Genomic DNA, 16529 nt, shown 5'->3' on the forward strand with positions numbered 1-16529 from the left:
CATCCCCACTGGAGGGCCACTGGGGTGCTCCCAGGTCTTTACTCCCACCTGCCCTCTGCCCCTGCTTGTCCTTTCTCCTAGCTGAGTCCTGCGGTGAGGATGGCTGCAGGCACGAAGGTACATGCTGTAGGTGGGTAAGGACATGGTGCTGAGAGGCCAGGAGATCCTGTACATCTGAGGGAGGGGAAGGAAGACCAGGTCCCAGCCCCAGGTACAACAAACCTCACACTGCAGCCTCCACCAAGAAGTACTGCAAGGAAAAGCCCCATACCTTCAGCAAGGTAAGACTATCTTGGGCATATGTATACATCCGAAGTGACACCTTTTTCCAACATGCATCACCACAACTGTCTCTCCATCTCATATACAACTCCATCCACATTCCTCTGACACCCTACTGAAACACCTATCTACAGTAATGGGTATAGTATCACTGGTGTAACTGCATTTTTTTTTTATATTGACATTGCAAGTGATTCGAATACTTCCCATCATCACTGCCACTGCCAGCTGACTCCAGACCAAGTCTGCCTAACATTTTTACCCATACAGTGTTTGTATATGTATTTCAACACAAGCTATTTATACACGCACATAAAAGCATGCTGGACTTACAAAACCAAACGTTGTAGTGGGAAAAAGAACATAAACATCCATATATCTGAAGCAGAAATCCAACTCCGAAGAGTTTGAGATCAAGCACACCATCCGTTACCAATTATTATTAAATTATGACTCCTGTTCAGGAAAAGGAAAGGCTGCTGCAAGTATCAAGGCAACAGTAAGCTATCCCTTTTGCATATAACGCTCTCTCCATTCCTCTATTTCTGCCTCCTCACTCTTGTAACTAGAGGCAAAAAAAAAAGAGCCTTCCTTTTATCTCTGGTGTCCCACAGAGACTGCGGTCCAAACATTTGTGATTTCCAGGCAAGATTACTGTCATAGACAGAATCTGGAACTCCATATGAGAATGAGACTCACATTCCAGGCAATGAACAATGTGGCTGCCTGGCTTTTCCACATCTTAGGTCACAGCCAGCCTACCCAGCCCATGCTCACATCCTTCCAATTTTGCATAGTTTAAAACCTTGCTTCCAATTTTCAAAACAATGAAACATGAGAATTTGACTCTAAAGACAAAGATCTTTCACATCACTCTCACACACAGCCCTTTCCCCAACCCCCAGCAAAAACTCTTAGGTGAAATATACATATTGATTTTATAAACTCACAAGAAACATGCTCATCCTGAAATGAGATTTTACTCCATGTTTCAGATTTTTGAGTCACCTTTTCCTCTTTTATTCCCTGCATGCAAGATCACAGTGACCCTTGCTGCTTAGGATAATGCTTACCCCATGTGGAACACAACAAAATTCCTCTCCAGGACACTGCAACCCAAAAGGTATTTAAATGGCATGGAATTGAAAGGACAGCAGACTTCCACCCACACATTATTAAGTCAGTGACTCAGCGGTGGGACCAGATCCGTGTGGCTAAGGTAATGACGTCAGAACCAGCTACAGTTAGCAGTTTTAAATTGTCCTGTTTCCTGAACTATTTAGACCTCACAGGCTTACGGCATAGCAGATTTTTTCCAACTTGTGGTCCTATCCAGGCATAACCTGCATCTGCAGTCAGCCTTTAAACAGGAATAAGAGAGAAGTAGTAAATGAGCTGTTTGGATGTAGCCTTAAAATCAGTTTGTTTTAAATAAAATGTATCTTCAGATTTTTTTTTTTTCAGAATTGAAAAAAACCAAAACCAAAAAAATCCAAAGAGAATGCACCACACAAGCACAAAAATGCATACAGCTTCATAATGAAACAAAAAAACTACTGCTGATAGCTAGGAGCTTTGGTTTGTATTTTTAAAACTACATTCTTCTTGACATTCTGGCTGCTATGTCAGTGCTGTCATATATATGCAAACAGAGTAACCTTTTAAATTTCATGACAAGGCCAGGTGGTTTGTATTACAGTTGCTAGGTTTGTGTAAAATTTTATATAAAGCAGTTGCACCCAATTCAGAACACCTTTGAGATGATTTCAGAAGCCAAGAGGACTCCACCCCTTCCTTTTCCTTTCTGGACAATAGGACATAGAAAAGCAGGAACTATCTCCAATCCCTTCCTCCATGGATTCTTTGGATAAATAGTAAAAACACCCCAAACCAACCCAATTCCATATTTGGTTTCCTCTTATCATCAGCTCCCCCACTCTCCAAGTCTTGCTAAGTTCTTGGGCTGCCAGATAAGGAGGAAATTAAGCCCCAAAACCAGTTAGAAAAATGAGGGGCAATAAGTGAACAGTGCTGGTAATGGCACCAGTGAGGGGCTTGGAAACTCCTGTTAATGCCACCCAGCAGTGAGTGAGATCACTTGGAACAAATGTGTTGCTGTTGGCTCCTGGAGGGGTATGGGATCGAGTGTGCTGACTGCTGCAAAGTTATTTCCAGTGCTCCATAAATCTTGAGCTCTGATCATGCCCTTCGGAGAGCTAATGCTGATGGAGGGATTTTCTGTTCTTCTCAAGTGGCTGGAAAAGTCCCCATACTTTGCATGTAGCAACAAAACAAACCAGAATTATAGCTACTTGAGATTATTATCTTTTGGTCAGCCTTACAAATTCATCCCAATAAATCCACGTAGTTACGATGGGCACAGGAGCCAGAGTCAGTCCCAGGGGCTAACCCCCACTGCTGCTACTGGAAGCATTTTTCCCTCATCCTGTTCCAATCTTCTTAGCCTCACACTGAATTCTGGGCCTCATCTTTGGGAAGCAAGTGCCATATTCCTAGAAGCTACCCTTTTCAAAGTTCCTTTCATTGGGAAAAAAAATCCAACTCCTGCAAATGCACACTTGTGAAAAACTATCCTTACCAGTATCATCTGTGCCAAAGAGCCTGCAAACTGCATTTAGATGCAACACAAGAACATGAAACAGGGTGAAGACCTGAAATGTATCATGATCACAGAGGTCCTTTTGACAAGTGGCTGCTAGTCCGGCCAATGCATTTCCTTTTTAGGAGATGGGGATAGTCTACTGTACTCTGAAATTAGCCTCTTTACTAGTGAAAATGGGAAAAATTTTCTATGACAGTGAGATATTCTTTATTAGTATTTTCCAGGATAAGTATCAGGAGAAGACCAGGGAAAAAAATTAATATTTCTGTAAGGATGAGTGTGAAAAGCATCAGACTGGTAATAGTACAGAGATTTCACTTTGTAAAAACTGGCATTTCTTCTCTCTTCTTTCTTCTGTCTTTAAGGAACATACCACCTAAGTAATACAAATCTCAAATCTGATTTATTCCAGAACAAATCTGGCATGCAAGCTGACTGCTTTACAGAGCTTTTTCGAAGTTCCTAATTCCTTAATACTCAATTGTTAATTGCAATTCAATTGCAAATAAAAGAAAATTCTTCTATGTAATCTTACCTATCTTTAGTATCACAATAATGCTCTGAATACAATGTTAAGAAAGGAAAAGGCAGGTGAAATTTATTTTGCAACCGTGATAAATTTTCACAGCAGCTTTTTAAGTCCTGCAACACATGCCCTCATATACAAAATAAGCCATCTCCTCCTGACTTGAGTTGAAATTGAGTAATAAGCTGATGTTTAAACAGGGAGTAAGTACAGAAAGTATTTTTACTTTTGCAGAAATAAAAAAAAATACTGTATTCACTTATATTCTGAAGAAAGTAATGTCCTTAATATGGTCATCAGCTCAAGCTGTTACCTTTTTCATCTATTGAATTGCTGGTTCATACCAACAATGACATAGGTTAATGAAAAGGATGATGTATCTCTTTGGTTACACCACCACTATCTGAAACGTCCCGATCTGTTGCTCCACAGTCCAGTCAAGGAGGACTGGCGAGCCTGTGGAGGTATTTGCTAATTTTATTCAAAAGCTAGAGACTCTTCCCAAGCCCCTGCCCCAAGGGAGGACTAGCCCAGTGGCTGTGCTGAAAGGAAAGCTCACTGACTGCCTTGTCTGCCTTTGAGCATGGACTGACCTTTCCTGACCAGTTCCCTTTTCCCACCCAGTTTCACACTGTGCCCTACAGAGCTCTGTTCCATAAGCGTGCCTTCCAACAATGCCCAGCCACAACTGGCCAGACAGCTGAATAATGCACTGCAAGAATGTGCTCAGCTCAATGCATTCGCCATCAGATGGGAAGTGGCAAGACAGATATGTACTTCCATGTTGGCCAGGCTAGGAAAGATCAATGAATCAAAGTTATTTTGTCCTAAACACAATTCTCACCACTTTTAGGATGCCAAGCACCTTATATGGTTTGTTTTAGCATGACTGGATTTCTGTCAGTGAAATAAGATGCCACCACGTTATAGCCTTAGTCTCATAGGCAGACCTTGTGCACAATGAAGTAGTTGTGTGAGAATGACTTTATGCCACCCACATGACTGATGATATTATGATCTTAATTCATTTTACTCACATTTTCTGCAGAAACACTTACAGTCTCTCCTCTCTCCCTAAAATATACTACATTATGATCCTGAACACAGGGAAAGCCTTATGTAAGTGAAGATCATTTCAGCCAACTTGCTGAGACAACGAAAACTAACAAAGTTACTTTCCATATGGTATTCAGGCAAGGTATTTTATAAAAAAGTGATGCCTGCAGTAGGAAAGAAAGAAAAGCTAACTCTACGGTCAGAAGTCTGGGGAAATACACCATAAATCTTTCTGCTTCACCCATATTCTGTATTTTTTTATCACCAGGTCTTAGATACTTCAGCAACAAGTAAAACACACTTGCAGAAATATTGTCAAGTCTTAAATAAGACTAAAAGTGTCGCACACACCCACTGTCCTTCTTCTACACCCTTAGTGATCCTTTTCTTGTCACCTTTTTTACTATTCTGCAGACTACTCAGCCATCCTGTGATCTTGTGTACACACACATTACAGGCCTCTCCCTGACCAAATGAAGATGATAAAACAGAAATAATGGAAATAATCACAGAGTTCTTCTAGTCAACAGATTCACTGTTATCCAGAGTCCCCAGTGTTGTCTTTAGATCTTTCTAACTAGCTGATTCCAGTTTTTTTAAGTGAAAGTCCTCAACAGCTTATGCTCAAACAAGATAAGCTTGCATAGTCATATCAAAAGAGGTGTCATCAAGGTTAGGTAGACTTAAAAAAATGCTAGCAACCAGAAACTTTCTATGTAGACCAACTTTCCACATTCTGCCAGACACTAGATATTGAAGAAATTAAATATCTGCATAAAATGGTCACCTCAGAAAACAACAAAACAAAAGCAAGCCCAGACCCACCTTCAATTCTATAAACCTACTGCGCTGTCTGATGGCAACTGTAGCTGCTTTATAACATATCCCAGTTCTCCTCAGTCAGCTGAGCTTCCAGCTGGACTTTGTCATCTTCAAACTGCAGTCAGTTTCTGTAAGGCTTCCCTCAGACACAGGAACGTGGTACATCATGGAGATGTAGCCTGTCTATGATCTATCTTACTATGTAGCAGGAAGCAGCACAGCAAGAAAATAGGGAATAGGAGAAGAAAACCGACAACACAATTATTCTTCCACACAATTGCCTCCCACGTGTCTGACGAGGTCTGAGCTCAAGGCACTGAGAGGTGATGAAAAAAATGGCTTTAAACTTTGAAACCTTCACTGCTCTCAAAACGTTGCTTAAAGATCTATTGAATATGCTCAATTCAAATAATTCACAGCAGTGAATTTAATCTCTGGAAAACAAAGTTGTACTTTTGTGCCTTCTCAGAAGTTCCAAGGTTAAACGGTAAACAGAAAACAAAATCATGATTTGTTATAGAAGTAGACTGAAAAAAATAGGAAGGAATCACAAATTCTGCAATTAGGCAGATGCCCTAACAAGCCTCTTGTAGCATCCAAGACTGGGGGCAGATCAGTTTGAAAGTGATTAAGCCATCAGTACCTTACTTTTGGCTCTTGCAGCTCAAAGGTTGCTATCAGAGATGTGTTATGCATTATGAATCAGAAATATGTTACCTAACCTCTGATTTTTATTTTTTTTTTTAGCTGAAGCATTCAAAACAATGTTTGCCTTAGAAGGGAGAGGCTACAACTGACCTCCTACCCTCTTCTGAAGGTACATATCTGTGGTGAGACCTCATTTGAGAGAGGACAGGAATTATGTTGAGTTGCTGAGGAGATCCCAGGAAGGACACAGCCTGAGCACTCCTTGAAGAGGGATCAACAGTTCAATTTCAGGCAAAGGCTAACTCACACCTCTCTCCTCTCCTGCTGCTATGAAGGAATCAAAACAAGTCAGATAAGCTGCTGGAAACACTCATCTCCTTTCTGAAGGTGTGCCCTCATGTTAGTAAGACCGTACATGCGTGTGGTAACAAGTGGTTAGAAATACCAAATAGTGCTGTTGGCAACCTTCACTGGCTAAGGACAGACTTTCATGTTGCTGTGGGCAAGTGCAGATACTGCCAGGTACACTCCGTTTTATAACAAGTGCAATGAACTTTAAAGTTGAAATGAAGATGCTTCAGAAATACAGATATAAAAACTTTAAGAAACATGAACCAGGACTTCCCATGCTGTACCTGTGTAGAACAAAATGACCCCCAATTAACAAGCTCTCTTGCAGCATTTGTGAAATTTGAGTTAGTGAGCTGTGTTACACAGGCTTCTCAATGAGTGAACTGAGTAAGTGAAGTGAGTAACTCAAAGACAAAACAAGCCCAATGCACATGTAGCCCGTTTCCAGCCAGCCAGGCTTAAGCAACCTTGGGCAACTTTTCCCTAGTACTTCACCACTGCTAACTTCAGTGTGGTCCTTCAATGCCAGCATGCTACAGCACTGAACTGTCCATACAGAACATTCAGGTCCTTTAAAATGGGCAGAGAGAGGATGGTGGTTCTCTACTGATCTCATTCCAGCAGTAAAATCCACAGACAGCTGTCCCCTTTACCCTCCCAACATTTACCTGACAAGGTGTGATTATTCAAATCCTTTACTTTTTACACATAAGTACTACAAAGTGTGGAACATTCCTGCACTCACAAGAGTACTCAGCAGTACATATACACGCTATTTTTTATATACCCTCTGATGGTGTAAGAAGGCCTTTTAGTTACCTACAATACATACAGTGAAAGCCTTCCAACTCCTGAGTGGCAGACAACATTTTACGTACAATTTTTAAGACCAAACTTTGTTTAAAACACAAAGAAACATACTTCTTTGTGTACCACTCTCACATACTACTGGACGTATCACTGCTAATCCCTACTGGAAGATTAATGCGAATTTAAACACTACTTGTCAAAAATAAGAGAACAAGTTCTTACTTCTTAACTTTCTGCTGCTGGATGGAACACAGCTGACAACCTTACTTACAAAATTCCCTGAATAAAACCTCTGACATTGACAGTTTTCTTTCTTTATTGGCCTACCTACAATTTTTCATGCTTGAATTTTTAATGATCCATTTCTGATGTTTAGTTACTGAGAACATTTGAACTCCAGTAACACAACAGGATCCCTGTAGTGAGTAATATCTTCACAAATTAAATCTAGAAAAGAACAGCTCTGCTATAGGCTTGGACTGCAGTTCTTTGTCCCTGGGTCACAACAAGAAAAATCCCCTGTGCACATACTGGAGAAAGAGCCATGAAAAGTTCTTCCTGCAGGTATGTGAGGGCATGTAAGCTAACATTCCCTTTAAAGGGCTGTAGGTATCTGGGGTCTGATGACTGGTAAAATGCTAATGGTAATGCTATCTTAGTTGTACTTCTCAAAGTCTGCTAAGCCCTTGGTTTCACCTTGTAAAATAAAATGGAGATTATGCTCCTTTCACTGAGGCTGTAATTTTGTGGGTTTGTTTTTTTTAAAAAATAAAAAATTCAGACAGATTGCCTGTGTACTTTTATATGACAGTGCAAGGGAAAAAGCAAGCATGAAAGTGGAGAGAAAGAAAAACCCTGAGAAACCAAGCCTGTGGCCTGGTAGTTACAATTCACAGGCATGAAGCAGCAACACCACAGCTATTGCTTTGATCTATCTCCCTATTAATTCCTCTTCCCATTATAGAACCTCTGACATTTCACTGGTATTCAGATGCGATTAAAATATATTCTAATACCTATAAATAGAAATGTTGGTTCAAGTACTAATTAAAAACAAATCTGGCATTTGGAAGCCTGTATCAACAAAAAGTAAAAAGTGCAGTAAACGGCACCAGTCAAAATGTTGTCCATTTTTTAATGAGAAAAAAGCTAGATCTCTGTTCTATCACTCCTTACATTAATGTTTGGATTCCCAAGTGTTTACAAGCATTCACCCTACAACTTCAGCGTAAGATTAACAAGAGAGATTTTGCTCTCTCCTTCAATTTTAATTATTAATATAAAGTTCCAATTACAACAGGGTAAGTCATGCACACTGACTTTCTGCAGCCTTCACAGTAGTTTTTAATTAAACAAGAATCAAATGTCATGTTAAGTTTACCGTGCTCCCTCACTGCACATTAGTTTGATTATATGCCACTTCACAACTAACCCTCGTTTATATATAAATCTACACATCCTTTATTTTCATGACTGATTCCATCTTCTTACCTGCCCTCCTGAATACTATGTACTCAAAGCAAAGACTCATTGCAAGGGTGCTTTCAGCCACAACTTCTGCTGCCTTAACTGTCACAACTCTCCCAGCCCGAGAAATCCATGGAACTCTACAAAATAGCCGGTGCTGCATGTGGTAATAAGGATTTACTGGTTTCCCCCCCAAAAGACATTAAATTCTTTGGAGCAGGGATGCTAGCCTTGTATGTGCCTGTGATGGGGAAGACACATTTACAATATCATATAAAACAGTGTTTTCCTCAGGGATTGTTAACATCCCTGGCACTTACTAGAAACAACTGTAAAGAACTGATTCCCCCTTAAACTCATGCCCCAAACCAGAACATACTCTAGTCTCTCCGGAAAGCAAACTTTTCTAAATCCCAAGTGAGACTTCGGAGCACTCAAAGAGGAACAATATGGGCTGACCATGGGGAAGAATAATTTTAGACCATAGCAGGCATGATTGCATTTGGAAACAATACACACAACTAAAATGAACCAGGCTCTAACACACAGCCACCATGACATAGGGAGAAATTCAAAACTTGAGCAATTGTGCTGCCCAAAGTACATGTTCAATAGTTAACGACATCTAGGCTCCTGCTACTACGGTACACAAACACAGCTGGACCTACACAAAACACACAAAACACACAGAAATGCTGAGTAATTAAGACATCTGAAGTTGCAACAATACTGGAGTTAAGAACTTTCAATTTCAGATTTAGACACAAAAAGAACTTGAATGAGCCTAGATCCTAGTAGAACGCTACCACTCCTAGTCAACAATGCAATGGCGTAGGTTGGGCAGATTTTTTTAAAGTGAATTACCTCAGCATCTTGCTCCCGGAGCTGGTACGTTTTCTCTAAGGACTGCAGTATTCTAGGACATAGTGTCTTCTCCTCCAAGAGAGTCTCCAGAAGTAAGACCAGCTGGTCAGGTAGAAGCTAAGAGGAAAATAAATGCTACGCATGAATAAAGATCTCTACTGACTGAGCAATTAAATGGAAACAAACCAAAGGGGACTAGACTGTGATAACCAGTGTACTTCCAGCACGTGCTTGAAATACAACAAGAACTTTTAGCTGCCTTCTGGAAAACCTCAGGGTTTACTGTCTTGTGTTCTGAAAGACTCTGTGCCGGAGCCCAATTTTCCATGGTTTTCACTACTATAGTTAGATCAGATCTAAACCATGCTTACCTTATTGAAACATAATCATAGCTTATCAAGTAAGATTTTTATGGAATACATATGCTGAGTAATTCCACTTTGTTTGGGCTGGGAAGGGATAAAAAAAGATAATTCACAGTGCATAATTTCAGGAATCAACCAGACATATGAATGCATAATTTTTAAGAGTGGCATTTTTATCTGTTATATGAGCAATTGCACAATATTCTTACAGTGAACAAAGGAACACAACACAAATAAGTGACCCACAAAACAAGTGTCATAATGACATTCTGAAGCACAAGCCATTCATCACTACATGGTAAAGATGCATGAATGTTATGTTTGTGGCACACATAGTATGTATCTATCTATACACATATATACATTTAATAGTTAGTTGCCTGACTCCAGAACCTATCATTTTGAAGTTGAACCTAATGTAACCTAAAAAGAAAAACCACAAGAAGTCTGATGTAGCAAGTGCTTAAGTGCTCTGTTTAATAGGCTTATTGGATGAACAAATAAATAATTCAGAGCTCAAAGAGAAATTACACCAGCTGCCAGGAAAGACCTATTGGAAATTCAGGGTTTGGGGCCATCAGTCAGAAATTTGTTATACGCCCCAAAGCTTTCCCCACTGTTCATCATTGCAGGGTGCCAAAAGAGAAAGGGGGAAGGGAGGAAGAATGTGAATTTAAGTTTTTGCACACCAAAAAGAAACCAGTACTGCTCACTTCTAATATTCTTCAGACACATTAAGCAAAAAAGATATCCTGTTACTTTAACACTACTTCCAGCTTTTATGACATTTGGTGATTCTCTGCTCCCGCCTTGCTGCCCATGTCCCCCTCTGCTGCGTCAATGCATTAGGCAGGTACAAAATGAAGTTGGCTATAGGAAATGCCTCTTCCGACAACATACCCCACAGCCAGAGCTGTTTATGTGGACTGACAAATCTGGACCCCTGACCTTCAACACCAAGTCCAGGAAGGCATCAAGGATCTTCTGATAGGTCTTAATCTGTAAAATATCACCATTAACAACTAACTAAGCAACACGACATTTCCTTCCCTTTTAGCCAGACATAATTTAGCATCAGTATCTAAATCAGAATGAAGAGAAAGAGATCTCGAGGATTTTATTGCTTTGGTTTCCTTGAATTTTGATTTCCTTCCGTTTTTTATTATTCAAGTTGTATTCTTGAAGACTGAAAAAAACCTCACATCTTACTGGAACATTTTCTAAGTGATACCAAAGCCTGCCAACAAAACGGAGTTGTGAAAAATATTCATTTTAAGAAAATTGAGTATTTCAATTTCAGGACAACTACTAAAATGCCAACTTGAATGTTTATTGCACAGTCCAACAGCAGCTGCCTGGGGGATGGTGAGACACTCTAAAAAATAGAACAGGGAAGGCTTCTGGGAAGTGGCTCTGTTTGGAAACTGGATTCATTCTGAACACTAATAAAATCTGAAATGTTGCAGACCACCATGCACAGAAAGGTAACTTCTGATTTAGAAAGCTTTCCCTGCTAACTACAAAGACAGCAAAATAATACTTACTTTGTAGAAACTGTTTGAATACATAGGTACAGAACAGCTGAGTTGTTATTTTATACCTCCAGTATAATTGCTATACAGATTCACCCACAGAAAGCTATTGTTTAAGATAACATTACAGAATCTCACTGAAGCCAACAAAAGCACAGCAGCAGAGCAACAGCCATGTCCTTAATTTACCTCTGCCTAGTGCTGCATTATGGGTGAAGAGTTTTTAGAATTACAGCTTAAATTCTTACTTTACATTTAAGACTGCAGAGAAAAAAAAATCTGAGACCATTACTTCTGTTATTTTCCCACGTTTCAGCTGCCCAAGATTAGACTTTACATACCAGTTTCCAGCTCATGCTTTAATTAAAGTCCAAGGTAGGAGCTAGCAAACACTGGCTGAGAGGGTGAGAGCACCAGCAGAAGAAATGCTGACAGACCTATAACCAAAGTGGCACTAGTGGGCGCAGCTATTACATTGTGTTCTCCCGCTTACTTCCAACACAGATAAAAGGAGAAACATTCTCTTTCACTTCTTATCCTTTCCTTTTAATAACACAGACCCTGCCTAAGAGAAAAACCTATCCTAAGCAGAGACAGAAAGCTCTGCCGAAGTTTCATGACTACAGAGACTGCTATAGAATTCCTTCAGGGGTTTAGAAATCTTCTTTTCCCCAAACACAGCAATATGAATAATGCTATCTCCAAAGAAGCTTTTTAACAGTTATAAATAAACTTCACAAAATTGCACTTGAATTTTCAGTCAAAAAATCCACACTGTTATTTCTAATTTTCTCCACGACTGTCCTTATTTGTTCCACCCACCTGTTATTTCTCATCTTTCACACCATGAGAATTGTTTGAGGTGCACACTGTCGATTTTCCATTTTGTTTGCCTTATGATTAATACAAAGGGGCCCTTGCTTTTAAGTGCTACCAAACCATAAATGCTGGAGAAACAAAAAGTAAAATTCTTTTCAAGTATTGTGATGCCATTTTCCTTTACAACTGTGAATGCATACTGAATATCTAACATACATAAAAAGCACACAACACAGCTGCAGCAAAACACAGCAGGATAAACTTCACTGTGTCAATGTGTGTCTCCGTGTTGAAAATGTTCAGAAAACAACCATAACACCCCAAACACAAAACTTCAGTTTCCTGTTATAAAAATAAAAAAAAAGAAAAATCAAAAAATCACACTCTGAATTGTATTGGAGCATGCTCAATCAAAATGCTCAAATATAAAGTAGATTGCTGCAATCAGGAAATGTGGCGAGTATCAAGAAACTGTCTTCATTCCAGCAATGATTGCTGCAACAGCATCTATTGATATCGAAGATAGCTCCTGTCCCAGCCTATGCCTGCCGCATGGAAATCATACCACTTTTCCCAGGATTCCCCCTCCCCCTCCCTCCAGCTCCAAGTACTGACACTACAAAGAGGAAATAAATCAGTCTGTTGCGATCAAGCACACCAGAGGTTTTCTGTCATGTCCCATATCACTAAACATCATCCACACTATAAAGCTGTATCCCAGCACTATATACGTTATCTTGCCCTTAAGACTGCAAAACCTCTCCTGCAACTCTTCAGCATTTTGAAAGAGTTCACTTTGTCCTGCCACTAAATAGCCATTTGTCCCCTGCTTCCTCTATCTTACCTGATGTTGTGGTTTTAAAGGTTGAATAATGAGGCTGTTACCTCTAAAACAAAACTACAAATGATAGGGAGTCTCAAAACTAGGTCTGTGTTTGAAAAAAGGCAAGATAAAAGAATTAAAGAAAATGTAACCAAATTGAAAATATAATTCAGACTATTACTGAAGCAGCTTACTGGGGCAGAGATTCAATGTATACTAAATATCTGGGAACTAAAAAGAAAGCATACTTTGTATTTTATTCATATCAGTACACAAGACACTTAAGCCACTATACTGTGTTACAAGAATATCTCAAGACATTAGTAGGCTTGAAAGGGTTTCTACAAATAATCTTGCAACCAAACTGAGTTTGCTGAATCCTACTCCTAACCTGTAAAAAGTACAAAGAAAATACATCTTGCCTCTTCAAAGATCTGGTATGGCAGATACAGAGGTCATCGACCTCATATCCCAGAAGACCACCCACGCAAAGGAGCGTATTTATCAATTCCTACATTAACAAATGCAATAAATGCCAGATTCACCCTTTATACTAGAAAAAATGCCACTGAAACATTTGACTACTGACCTTTCACTGCCATGAAATGTGACACAGATATATCTACTTGAGCATCCACAGCACCAGCGCTTGCACTGCACCCCTAAGCCAGGACACAAATCACTAAAGTAGTACATCTGGTATGCTGAATATCCCATTTGCTCCTGCCTGCACTTGAATGAAGTCATTGAAAGCCTCCTTGGAGGGGAAATCTGCCTCAGACTAATGCAGCAACCGATTGACAGTGGCGTGATTTCTATTATTACTCCATTATCACACTGGGATCTGTGCCTAAACGAGCATACTTCCTCCCTGATGCCATTTCCTTTTATCCTGGCTCTAGTCTAAAAGCAGATCAATGGGAGTAATATATATGATGTCACTTCAATTTACAGCTATTGCCTCCCTCTCTTGCGTGCACAGATAGATTGATTCTTCCCAAAAATGGTTAAGAAATGCACGGGGAGACTCTTCTCTCAGGAAAGGGTTCTCTGCTATATTTGTCTGTAACCACAGCAAGGAACTGTTTATACTGAGCAAAAACAGGGGAGAAAGGAAAAAAAAAGTCACTACTGTGCACTGGAAAATGATGGCTGAAATACAACACAAACAAGGCCCAAAACAGAATTAAAGCAATTTGACCTTTGAAAATTATACGGAAAAGTTTCACGTTTCTAAAGCACAACATATTTTTCCTGTATTTCTTTGGGAGAAGGTAGTCTCGTCATCCCCCCAAAACATGAAATGTCTTTTCACTTACATTTTTACAAGATTTTCCAAAGTCAAACTAAATTCCTTCCCACCCTTCTTTTAAGAAAGAAAGGGAAAAACCCCACTCTGAAGTTCAGTAGACAATGGTTCCCTTCAGACAGAATTTCCTCATTAATTGCAGATAAGAAAGTACTGCTACTAGTCCAGGAGAGAGGATTTATAGGGCCAGGCCATCTCTGCACCTATACTCTTAACTGATCAAACAAATCCCCGAATAAATCTCACATTATAAACTCTCCACATAGACAATTTGCCTTGAGGGCTGTTTTCTGCAGGCTGCAATTAAACAGAAAACCCTTGTAAAACAAATCTCCCCCTTTCCCAAACTCTCCAGAAAATTGTTAGCTTGAAAATTCAAGAAAACACTATTTACTCAACATTTTTAGACAGTCTTTGTCATTGTTTACTTCAAACAATATTCTTCAGATGCTGTTTACATCTGCACAGTGACTTCTTTTAAATGAAAACAAGGCTTCTCCCCCCCACTCCCCGGGGCCTAAAATGTACTCATATCAAGTAACATATGAATTCAATAAAAATGTCCACATTAACAGCTGTTAACTACCATAGTGTGATACACTACTTAAGAGAGTCTAACTCTGAAAGAACTAGTCTGCAGTTTGATTAATATTCAGGGAAAAAAAAAGTAACCTGCAGCTGACAAAAAAATGCTTTGAACTGGTTCACAAAATAAAACCCATTTATGCCAGAGGCTGACAAAATTTCAGAAGTGTGTAGTGAAGCAGACTGTTTTGTTTAACTTTATTTGGGTCAGTTTGTTTATGACTTCCCTCTTGCTGAAAAATCAGCTCCCCTTCGAACATTTATGAAAGATAACTAGACCTCACTATATTTAAAAGCAAAATAAATATCTCTGTCTGTAACATTCTCATCTAGCTATAAGCTACATTTCTATGACATGTGTTCCCACTGTGTGCAATTTTTACCAGTCTGCTCAGATGGTTCTTTCTGTGCTTGGCAACTCATGGAAAAGAAATTACTATGAATTTTGCTTCAAAAAGTCTTACTTCAAGGAGGAATCATCACAACAAGTTCATCAGTATTTGATTTCTGTTACACTTCAAAATGTTGTTTCTGGGACATTTACGTGTGGTGTCACTTGCTTCATACTAGCAGGACATAAAATTGACACTGAGAGCAATTTGCTTAATAAACAACTGCACTTGCATTTAGTTCCCAGTTACTTTCCTCTTTATAACACCAAAATTATGGATTTATTTTTGGAAGCAGATAATCTATGTCAGAAACCATTTTAAGGCCACTACCTGGTCAAATATAAAGGTTTGATTTATTCTGGCCACACATATGAAAGCATTGCTGGATGAAGGACACAAATCCCAAAGAACCGCACAAACTTAAGTATGCACACAAGTCAAATGACCTGATCTCCACTGACTTTTAACACTCCTTTTCAAATACAAGAACAAAAATAGCAACTGTCAATATGAAAGAAATGTATGTTATGACACAGTTACAATTTAAGGTGGACTTCTGGAAGGTTGAGAAAAGGTTTTTTGCATGTGTTTGATTTTAATTATAACTTAACCTGATATGTGCAACAGTAACATGTCCATGAAGCAACAAAACTTGGGACACTTTTTCTAACTGAGCAATGTATTCAGCATTTTTGAAAGAGGAGATTCTGATGGGCAAGCACTTTACGAAATGTGGCTGCTTCTTTGAGATGTCCTCCTCAAAACCTGTCCTAAATTAACACTGATTTGTCAAGTAATGTTTGCATAACCAATGCTGTACTTCCCTATATGTTACAGACATCCAATTCAGGAAGGCTCTTGGGACTAGTTACATGCTTAAACTTTGTGATATTCATACAGGTTTTTTGTCCTGTTGCATTTAAATGCAGTTCTGACACTGTACAAATCATTGTACAAATCACATTGTATTACTCGCACCAAAGCATTTTGTACTTATAGATCAAACTTAGCGTTTGATTTTCTTAACACTAAAAAATATTTGTAGGATAACATGAAAGCAAAAGCAGAGAGGGAAACTGTGGATATATACGTTACAATGCTGTGAGATGAGAATGTCAGGATTTAATTTTATCAATATTTTAAGCTGACTTTCAATGTGGGAATCAGCTGTATAAATGACAGTTTAAAGCTGTTTCACATTCCGTGTCTGATATTCTGGTTATGTGTTACCAGTAATGTTTTTAAAAGACCAGCC

General features: G+C 39.2%; 1 protein-coding gene across 10 annotated transcripts in view; it reads right to left on the bottom strand.

Annotated features, from left to right (window-relative positions):
* The window catches only part of AOPEP (aminopeptidase O (putative)), a 234917-nt gene that overhangs the window by 37475 nt on the left and 180913 nt on the right, over positions 1 to 16529 (bottom strand). For 9 of the 10 annotated variants that reach the window (XR_012621749.1, XM_074813379.1, XM_074813375.1 and 6 more), the window contains one exon: positions 9450 to 9566. The exons of the other annotated variant lie outside the window; for it this stretch is intronic. Coding sequence is in view for 8 of the 9 variants with exons in the window: in XM_074813379.1 (XP_074669480.1) it covers positions 9450 to 9566 (117 nt within the window). In the remaining variant the exon portion in view is untranslated. The remainder of the gene's footprint in view (positions 1 to 9449; positions 9567 to 16529) is intronic. 10 annotated transcript variants of the gene reach the window in all.

This window comes from Strix aluco, chromosome Z, assembly GCF_031877795.1.
Source record: "Strix aluco isolate bStrAlu1 chromosome Z, bStrAlu1.hap1, whole genome shotgun sequence".
Lineage (NCBI taxonomy): Eukaryota > Metazoa > Chordata > Aves > Strigiformes > Strigidae > Strix > Strix aluco.